Source organism: Sciurus vulgaris (assembly GCF_902686455.1).
Source record: "Sciurus vulgaris genome assembly, chromosome: 17".
Taxonomy (NCBI): Eukaryota; Metazoa; Chordata; class Mammalia; order Rodentia; family Sciuridae; genus Sciurus; species Sciurus vulgaris.
In genome coordinates this window covers 38932185-38942475 of record NC_136478.1, presented here as the reverse complement: position 1 = coordinate 38942475, position 10291 = coordinate 38932185, and the positions used below count along the sequence as shown (strand labels likewise).

At 51.4% G+C, this 10291-nt stretch overlaps 1 protein-coding gene across 4 annotated transcripts; it reads right to left on the bottom strand.

Moving 5' to 3' along the window:
- Nucleotides 1–1084: 1084 nt before the first annotated feature.
- On the bottom strand, nucleotides 1085–9903 carry PLEKHF1 (pleckstrin homology and FYVE domain containing 1). 4 transcript variants are annotated; one of them, XM_079119801.1, is made up of 2 exons: nucleotides 9790–9903; nucleotides 1085–2666 (listed from the first exon to the last, which is right to left on the bottom strand). In XM_079119801.1, the coding sequence occupies exon 2, from the start codon at nucleotides 2647–2649 to the stop codon at nucleotides 1810–1812; it is 840 nt and encodes a 279-aa protein (XP_078975927.1). In that variant the 5' UTR covers nucleotides 2650–2666; nucleotides 9790–9903; the 3' UTR covers nucleotides 1085–1809. The 4 variants fall into 4 exon arrangements, with proteins under 4 accessions (XP_078975927.1, XP_078975930.1, XP_078975928.1 ...); XM_079119804.1 differs by lacking the exon at nucleotides 9790–9903 and adding an exon at nucleotides 9566–9774; XM_079119802.1 differs by lacking the exon at nucleotides 9790–9903 and adding an exon at nucleotides 9459–9572.
- Nucleotides 9904–10291: the final 388 nt, after the last annotated feature.

Below are 10291 nucleotides of genomic sequence, written 5' to 3'. Positions count from 1 at the left end.
GAGGCCAGAGCTAGAGCCAATACTCCCTACCCTGCCACCAGTCTGGGGGGAAGGGATGGAACTGCCTGACCTAGATTTCTAAGGGCACCAGATGCATCTTCCAGAAACTGCCTCTTACCCTGTGACCTGTCTGGCCCTGTGCCATCTGCTCAGGCAGAACAGCCTGAACCAGTCTGTGTGGTTGAGAGAGGCCACAGAGGTAAAGGGCCTGCAAACCAACAAGACCTTCTTGGAAGCGCTTTCTGAGCCTTCCCCAAACCCGGTCACTCTGCCAATGCAGAGAGGGTCACAGGCAAGTGCTGGGTGCTTCATATTTTACCCCTTTCTCTCTCCCTCAAAGAGTGACTACATGTCAACAGCACGCCTTGCTGTACCAGGTATAGTTCATGGGGGCTGGGCCTGAGCTGCTGAATCAGAATCTGTACCAACTTGACCTCTAAGGCTCCATTTGCACGTGACATGTAAGAACCAGCCCAGAGAGGACACACTGCATTGGAATGGACAGTGCGTTTTCAACACCGTGCTGGGAAGGCTGGGGGAAGCTTTCCCCAACCCCAAAGTCACCACTTCTAGCTGACAGGGACCCCTCTCTAACGGAGGTCAAAGAGGCACTGGGGAAAGGCTGACACACAGGCACCTGCAGAAGGCTGTCTTCAAGGCCTGCAGCTCCTGCCAGTGTCTGGATCAGGTATCAGGTGAATGGCATTCAAGTTTCAGGCCCACTTCACTCTGAGCAAGGCTAGCAGTTGCATCTGGGGCTCAGCTTCCTCATTTAAACGTCACCATCTCCAGTGGCCAGGCAGGACACTGCATGGGAGAGAGGTAGAGCCAGATGAATGGTTCCTTGTGTCCTTTATTCTACCCCTTGAGATAATCTGCACCAAAGTGAACAGAGCTGTGGGCACCTGGATGTTTCTGTGTCCTTGGGGAACCCACTCAGCCAAGGTGCGGTGTGAATGTCTGTCTTTTCTGGGCTGCCAGCATTCCCAGGGATGCCCAGTGTGGTAGACAGTTGTTGATTTTTGCCCCCAGCATGTTTTAATCCCCAAGTGAGCTGTGTCTGAAACAAGCCTTTGGAATCATGTGAGTCAGTAAACCTTTTTATTGGTCAGTCAGTCAGGATCGGGTTTCTGTCATTGCAATTTAAGAGTCCTAACCGAAAACACTGCTTTCATTGGCTGCAGGGAAACTGGGGACAGGACAAAGAGAACCATCAGACAGCTGGAAGGAGGGAAGACAGGGCAGAATCCTTATTAGGCTGCCCCGGGCTCAGGCGGCAGTCCCTGGGCCTGGCAGGCTCTCACAACATGACAGTCTCTTATCTGGCTTAGGTGAGCCCCTGGACTGGCAGGGCCCAGATGCCAGGTGGGCACCAGCATGCTGGTGGGCAGGCCTTGGTTTCCTGTAGGCATCCCTAGATTGATGCCCTTCCATGGGGTAGGCTTGTCCAGGGGTGGTGGGGTGAGGTTCAGCAACCAGACCTTGGTGCAGTGGACCCTCACTATCAACCTTTCCTTTGTGTTTCTAATCCCTCTCTGGTCCCTAAAATGCCCGGGCACCTGGCATTCAAGGGGTTGTCTGGAGTTGCAGCTGAAGCATGTAGAGCTGAAAAATGGCATTTATTCCTAAGAGATCTAGTGATATGGGGCTTGTTAAATGAAAAGTGGAACTGAGGGGGCCTCAAGAGATGCCAATGTCAAGAAAAAAGGCAATGGGAATCCAGAGGTAAAGAGCCACCCCTACCTTCGGGCAAGGTCCCAGGGGGTATCACTGCCCTCCTAGGGGCCTGAGCAATGGAGCTGGCCAGGGTCAGCTGTGGAAGGCTGACCAGGAGACGCCTGAAGTGTAGAACTCCACGCGGCTGGGCCAGTCACCATCCTTGCTGCCCTCCCTGTCCTCATCGGAGTCGTCGTCATCCCCACTGGATGCTCCACAGATAGCCCCACCCAGGTGGGCCAGCTGTCCTGGGGAGCCCCTGTCCCGTTCTGCCTCTTCCTCCTTCTGCTTCTGGGCAGCCAGCTCGCGGTAGCAGAGGCTGCAGACCCGCAGTGGCTTAGGTGAGAGGCGTGGCAGCAGGAAGCGCTCACGGGAGCACTCAGCGCAGACCACAAAGCCACACTTGCGGCAGTGGTGGCGCCGGGTGAGGGCTGAGAAGCGTGTCTGTGTGCAGCGCATGCAGATGTCCGTGGCCTTGTCAGGGATCCAGGGCGCTGCGTGCTCCGTGGTGGGCTGGCGGCCGGTGGCCAGCAGCTGCCGCCGCACACACTCCTCAATGTGACTGATCCACTCCTGGCGCTCTGTGGTAGAGGCAGCTGACACCACAAAGGACTTCTTAGCTGTCTTAATCATCCAGCGGTTCTTGGCCTGCAGGGTCTCTGGCAGTAGCTCCAATGTCACCTCCTCTAGTGGAATAATATGCTGGCTGCGGTACTTGCGCTTGTTGAGCACGATGCTACCATACACCAGGATGTCATTGAAGAGGAAGAAGATGCGTGGTTTGGCCTTCTTGCGGCACTCCTTGGTCAGCACACCCTCACCTAGCAGCACCCGGCCTGGCAGGGCCAGTGGCTGCCCTGATGCCCCAAAGCAGCTTTCCACTGCCGCGATCCGCTGGCTGTTGATCTCCGTGTTGGCCAAGTGGTCCACCATCTTCTCCAGTGGCTCAGCTGTAGGAGGCAAACAAGGAGGCATCAGCATGCCCAGGCATGGCTGTACTGAGTACTGAGGATCAGAACCACGCTGCTCACCTTTAACTCACAGATCTACCACCAGACAGCTTAGTATCCCAGCAAGCCCACCCACCCACCTAGCCACCTAACCACAGAAACTCACCAACCCCAGAAGCCAGCCCTGACATGAGGAGTGTAAGAAATTATCTAGAGGTAGCTGCATATGGTGGCTCACACCTGTAATCCCAGCAACTTCAGAGGCTGAGGCAGGAGGATTACAAGTTCAAAGCTAGCCTCAGCAACTTAGCAAGACCCTATCTCAAAATAAAAAGTAAAAGAAGGGCTGGGGATGTAGCTCAGTGGTTAAGCACTCCTGGATGCAATTCCTGGTACCAAAAAGGGTCGGGGGGAGAAATTATACAAAGGTGAAGGGGAATTCCACAATAAGAGGGATATAGAGGCCAAACAGGGATGGAAGGCAGCAATGAATGGGCTACTAGGCAGGCTACCACTGTGGGCAATGGAGGATCAGTCCTTACCAAGGAGCGTTGGAAGACAGGGTAGAACATGCCTCAACAGTGTCTACCCAGAGACAAAGGACTAAGAAGCTGGGAGAGTGAACCCAACTCCTGTCAGCTGTTCCCAGGACATTTGGAGCCTGCCTCTCAGCTGAAAGGATGCAGATACACCTACTGGAACAATGTGTGTCGGGTATATGGTGTTTGTGACCTTAACCAGTCACAGACCTGCAACTGCCTCATTGACTCAGTGTGTCCAATGGTTACCACCATTATCACAGGTGCTGAGTGCTCTCTCTGTGCCAAGCATGACTTTATCTCAGTTCTTATACAAACCCTAGGAGGTAGGTTACCCATTTTGCAGGAGGGAAACAGATTGATACTAAGTGGGGGGCCACACCACGGGCACTACACCCTGCCTTCCCCCGTGGGGTATGAGGCCCACTTGAGTCCCTGTGCTCATGCACCAAGCAGTAAGTGTCGGTAGCCTTGGAACTCATCACAACTCCATTCACGGATACTCCTTTTGAACCCACCAGACTTACAACTTTGAAGATCATCTGAATGCTGTCACTCCCCAGGTCAAACCTTTAGTCCTGGCCTCTCCACTGAGCTATAGACATGGATGTCCGCCTGTTCATCTAATAGGTTCCTTAAATTTAACCAAACTCAGTTTTCCCCCCAAACCTGTTGCTCTCGGCTCTTCTCCATGGTTGGAACCACCATTCACCAGTGTTCAAACTCCCAATCCAGAACTTAGGCTTTAATCTCCTCTTTCCTGTACCACCAACATTCAACCCATGAGTGTCTCATCATCTTTGTCTTACAAATCCAGCCAAGTCAGAACACAATGCTACCACTGTGTTGATAGCAAAGTGCCATCATCTGGCACAGACTGTACAATATCAGCTCCTTCCCATGACCAGTTCTTAGTTCCCATCTCCCTTTCAGTAAGGTTCTCCCTGACCCCAGTTCAGGCAGCTTCTCCTCCAGCCAAGGACAGGGAATTGCAGACTATGGTCTGAGGGTCAAATCTGGTTCACAGCCTGTTTTTATAAATAAAGTTTTATTAGAACACAGCCATGCTCATTAATCTACCGTTGTCTATGGCTGCTCTCATGCTGCAATGACAGAGTTGAGTTGTGGTGGCAGAGACCATATGATCACAAAGCCTAAAATATTTACCATCTGGCCTTTTACAGAAAAGTTTGCTGATGCCATTATCATTATTATTACTATTATTGTTTGTTTCCACAGGACTTACCAGAACCTGGTCTTTTCTTGTCTATTCATTGTCTGCTTATGTGTTTTCTATGTCCCCCACTCAATTTTTAGCTCCATGAGAACAGAAGCCTTTTCTTATTTACTACTGTGGTTCATCAATTCTTGAAAGTGTGTCCTGCACACAGTAAGTGCTCCATAAGTGAGTGGCAAATGAATGAACCTTCCCAAAGCTCCTGAAGACTCACCACATATGACTCAGCTCTTACCTCTGCAGAGGAGGTAGGTAAGAACTGACCTCATACACATGTCCTTGGCCTTGCTGATCACATATTATTTCTGAATCACCAAGCTGCAGTTCTATAAGTCAGACCACCTGTGGGAATCCAGAGCAGGGCCCCAATATGGGGGCTGGAGGCACTGTGCAAAAAAGAATGCTGGGTACCTTGAGTCACATTCTACTTGCCCCTTCAGGTCACAAGACGTCCCGAGAAGTGCTGCCCATATCACCTTATATAAGAATTGCTATTTTTAGTTTGAAAACAGAGGATTACCGGTGACACGCTGAGCCATCCTGCCATGACTGAGCACCAGGTCTCTGGCTGATAGACAGTCTTGCAAAACCAGAATCATATCCCTTAATATTCCAGAGTGCTACCTGGCTGCGTGCTGGGGGTCCTGAGATGGTTTGGATAAATTCTCCACGTGAAAGAGTCAGAATAGAACAGAGGAGGAAGACCCCAAAAGGGCAGTGACTGCTTCGTGGCAGAGACAACCAAAGTGTTTCATGAGCAAAGTCTAGTCAAACAATGGATACACATTGATGGCAGCACATTAAGAGTGGAAAAAAGCAACCTTCAGAACAGAATATACATACAATGGACACCAGGTATGCAGAAGCTGCATAACATCTAAAAAGTTTTCAGGAACTGTATCTGAATAAAAACAGATGGCAGGGAGTCTCATTAGGTGGTTACTATTTAAAAGAAAATAATAGCAGTAATGAGGATGTGCAGAAACTGGAGCCTCTGTGCCTGTGGGTGAGCACGTAGACTGGTGTAACCTCTATGGAAAACAATATGGAGGTTACTCAAGAAATTAAAGATAGAATTACCATCCTGATCCAGCAATTGCACTTCTGGGTTTCTATCCAGAAGGACTAGAGCAGAGAGTTGAAGAAATATCTCACTCCCACACTCAGCAGCAGCATCCACAATAACAGAAGTAGAAGCAACCCCAGTGCCCTCAGCGGATGAATGGTTAAACAAAACGTGGTCCATACATACAATGGAATATTATTTGGCTTTAAAAAGGAAGGGAATTCTAATGCATGCTACCCCATGGATGAATCTTGAATATGTCATGCCAAATAAGACAGTGACAAGACAGCAGATATTGTCATGATTCCAATTAGATGAAGTATCTAAAGTGCTCAGATTCATAGACAGGAAGTGGTTGCCAGGGGTTGGGGGCATTGTGGGAGTTTCTGATGGACCCAGAGTTTCAGTTTCAAAAGATGAAAAAGTATATCTTTTTCACAACAGTGGAAATATATTTAATAGTACTGAATCATACATTTAAAATGATTAAGATAGTAAAATAAAAAGGTGGACACAAACCAAGGCCAGGAGAAAGTGACCTTGGGGAAGGGGACCTGGATGTGACTAGTAATGGGGTGGGCATATGCTCACATAGGATTTCACCTTTATGTTTTACTTATTTTTGTTAGAAAAAGGTAGCAACAAATGTGATAAATTCAATACCCATCAATTCCAGAAAGTGGGAACGTTGCTTCTTTTTCTTTCATTTTACTTTTTAAGTCCTTCAAAAGAATAAAATGACAGGACAGCATCTGGGATGAATTCTGGGCTCTACAGGCTAGGGGACAGTGAGCAGAGCCAAGTAGGTCTCTCAATGGGACACCAGACTGGGTCTGGCAAGGACATGGCACAGCATGGGGACCTGGGCACCTGTGGGAGATGCCAGGAGCCCTAAGGAAGGAAGGCCACGTTTCCCTCCAGTGCACTGGTATGTCAAGAAGTCTGGTGCCAACAGAATCCTGCAGTCATTCTAGACCAAAGCCTAGCACATTCAGCATGGAGGCAGAGTGGCTGTGAGCCTAGAGTACAGGAAGCTCTACCCAGCCCTGTGGGAATCAGTGTGCTCCAGAGGTTGGCTTGCCCAGGTCCACCTCCCACAGACACTGCCCACAGAGGAAGTGAGGAGCAGCATCCAGGGAGGGCAGAGCTGTGGGCAGAGGTATCCAGCTGCGAGCAGCAAAATGTGGGCCACGAAGGGCAGGGGTATCTATCTGGTGCTGGTGAAAGGGGCCTAGGCCTGAGCTGACCCCACACACTGATCGTAGCAGACAGGGGCGTCTCATGCCTCTCTCCTCTGTGAGCCTACAGAGGGTCCTAGGCTGGGCAGGCAACCAGGCAGACAACATCCTCCCTGGTGGCTCCCCCCACATTTGACCACACTGCTGATGCAGCCATAGCTTCATGCACTGGTTAGATGTGGCCTGAAGGCTTTTCTTGGTAAAAAGGCAGCCTTGAGTCAGATAGGAAGTCCTCTTTTACATTGTTCTTGCCAGAGAAGTAAACCACCCCAGGACAGAGGAGAGAGCTGAGTTTTGTCCTCACTCACTTAGGAAGGCTGCCTCCGGAAGACAATGAAGATGGACCCTGCTGGCAGCATCTGGGCCTTGGAAAATACTTGTGCCAATCCCAGCTTGGCATCCAGGCCACTGATAGAGGGGCAGTCACTGCTGTAGGGTCAGGGAATCTGGTAGACAGGGCAACAAGCAGACCCATATCTTCCCTGGAGGGTTCAGAAGGGTGGGGGCTCTGGGCTGTGATCCCACCACCTTAACTGGAGCTGAAGGTGCTCACAGTGAGTACTGAGGCTTGGGAGCCACGTCCTGAGAGTCACTGGATGGCTGTGGATACTGTGTGGCCAGGGCTTTGTACGTGATGGTTGAGGAGTGTCAGCGATCTAAAATGGGGAACTGAAAATCCATATCAAATCTGGCCCACTGGCAGCTTTTCCAAATACAGTTGTTTTAGAATACAGCCATATGCAACACACTATACAGCATGCAAAACCTAAAATATTTACCATCTGGCCGTTTACACAAAAGGCCACCACACACTATAAAATGCATAACATACCTACTCCAAGGATACACCTAACAAACCACACAGGGTTCTGTCCTAATGGAGCCCATCCTCTCCTATGACCCACTAGGGATATAGCTTTGAGATTACTGAGAGATGTCTGAAGGCCTGGAACCTTGGACAGTAGTAGCTGGGAGGGGCTCATCCTTCCTCTTGGGTTGCATGCAGAAATACTGCTTATCAGAGCCAAGGTCACAGAGGGGTTAGAATCCTCAGGGCAGCAGCCCTTTGAACTTTCCCTGGGCTTCCTGACTGGGGCCCCACTTTCACTCCAGGGACCTTAGCCCCAACCAGGTTCACCCCACCTGACATTACTTTCTGATGTTTCCTGAAATCCTTACAAGTGCCAGGCACTGCACTAAGCATTGTCCTACAACAGGGAACTAGAGACCAGGCCCTTCAATAATACACTTCCTGGTGGGGGAGCCAGACTAGAAGTGACTCCACAAGGTGTTTTCTGAGAACCAGTGCTAAGTGCTGTGTAGAAAAGGTTCTGCAGAAGAGCTGGGGCAGGTGGGGGTCAGGAAAGATCTTGTGAGGAAGTTACCTCACTTCAACCTGAATACCAGGAAGAAGCCAGTCATACAAAGACTTGAGAAGTTTTCTAGTTATCAGAAACAGCTCAAAGTGGAAGGGAGCCACAGAGGAAGAAGCAAGGGGGCCAGGGTGAAATGTAAGGTCACAGGGGCTGGCTGGGGCCAGCAGGGGTCATTCTGCAAGCCCTTAGGTCAAACTGAGGATTTGGGTTTTTCTCCAAGTGCATGAGGGGAGTCCTAGGATCCAACTGTCCTGTCCTTCCAGAGGGGCTGCTCCTCAGTTTTGTCCAACCTGTGCTTTCTAGAAAGTTTCCCAAGAAAAAACTAGAAATAAGAAAAATGAACTGAAGGTGTCATTTACTGAGGGCCTACAGCTTGCCAAGCACAATGTTAAGCACATTTCATGTATTATCTCATTTAATCCCCACAAGGCCAATTGGAGATGTTACCAGTCACTGCTATCAAAGTCATGGCCCCAAGTCCTTGTGAGTGCCCAGGAAGCCCAGCTCCAAAATAGCCCTGAGCTGCTGAAGGCTGCTCTCAATCAAGACAGTATCAGAAATTCTCAAGACCAGAGAGTGGGAGCTTGTCTCCAGATGTCTGACCTTTCCATTCTCAAAACACACACACACACAGTGGCCTGAGCAGGTCCATTAGCGTGGTTGAGTTGTCCCATCCTCCAAGACACACTGGCCAAACCCCCTTCCTTCCTTGGGGTGGGATGGTTTGAACAGGTCCCGTTGCTCTGCTGTGCTGCCTTGTCCCTGTCTTGGCAGCTCTGGTAGGATAGGCAGGATAAAAGATGAAGTCTGTCATCTCAGCTTACAAAAACGTCAGTGGGAATTACCTGCCAAGCAGAGGATGACCCCAGTACTAATCCTCCCCAACACCTTGACTTCCACTCTCAGCTGTTAAGATTTGTTCAAATTTCAAAAGCCTTTCCCTCCCGCAGTGAAGAATAAGTTTACAGGTGACTCCAAATTTCAGTTTTCCCACCTGTAAAGAGGGCTGATGATACATCTCCCTTATCTTTCAGGTGTTCCAGAGAAAGAAAAGCAGAGTCCAGGCCATTTCTGCCTCTAAGGGTCTGTCTCAATAACTTCCTTGACAGTTCCCACCAAGAGTCACAAACTCATACTCGTCAGGCGTCTCCTAAATATGAGGCCGGCGAGAATCCGGACGATCCGGAAATCACTGTCACTCTGCTCTCCTCCCACCCCACCCCACCCTCACCCCGACCCCTGTAGGGGTCCCAGCCACGTCTCCAGAACCCTCAGACTGGAATCAAGGAGTGCGGCCACAACGGTGGCATGAGAGCATAACTTCCCAAAACATTACCAGACAACGGGTGCTCTGAGATTTCCTGCAGCCCCAGGGTGCGTTGGGACGCCCCATACCTCACGCCTCGCGCAACGCCGTCCACCGTGTGCCCTACTTGCCCTCACCCTCATCTGTGGAGCGGCTACAACCGCTGCCCGGCAAGCAAGCAGTGAGCCTCTGCTCGGGTCAGAGTCCGAGGAGTCCTGGCTGCGCGCCGTGCCCCGCTCGCCCAAGCCCGGGAGCCACCTGGACAGAGTGGCCCCGGGAATCAGACAGCGTGGAGGCGGCTGGAGGAAAGCCCACCTGCTCCGCGATCCATTACCGGGCCGGAGTTTGGGTAAAGGCTTACCTCCTCAGTCAGGGGCTCTGCGCGCCCCACGCCCGCGTCCTGCAACACGACCGCCCAGCAGCCCGGCCCGCGACTCCCCTCTCTGCAGCTGTGTTGGGCAGGCCACCTCGGGCCAATCCCCGCGCTGCCCACGCCTCTGCGTTCCCCGTTCCCCCGACACGCCCCCTCGCGGGCAGCTCGACCAATCGGCGCCATGGAGCGCAGGCGAGGGCGGAGCCAGCCCGAGTCCTCGAGAAATGTGCGCGGGAGGAGCAGCAGTGTGTAACTTTGCGGTCAGTACCCGCAGCGGGCGGGTCTTGGGAGCCGCTTGCTTGGGTCCTCGCGGGAACTGGCTTCCCAGTTTGTACCCCACATCCCCCGCTTCCCTTTACTCTTGTCGCACCCTGCTGGAGACTCAGCCCGGATGTAGGGGGACCGTCATTGTTGTGTAATGAGGGATGGGACACAAGGGCCAAGTAAGAAGCTCAGTTGGGGGAATGTGCCCTCTGATGCCACTGGTCGT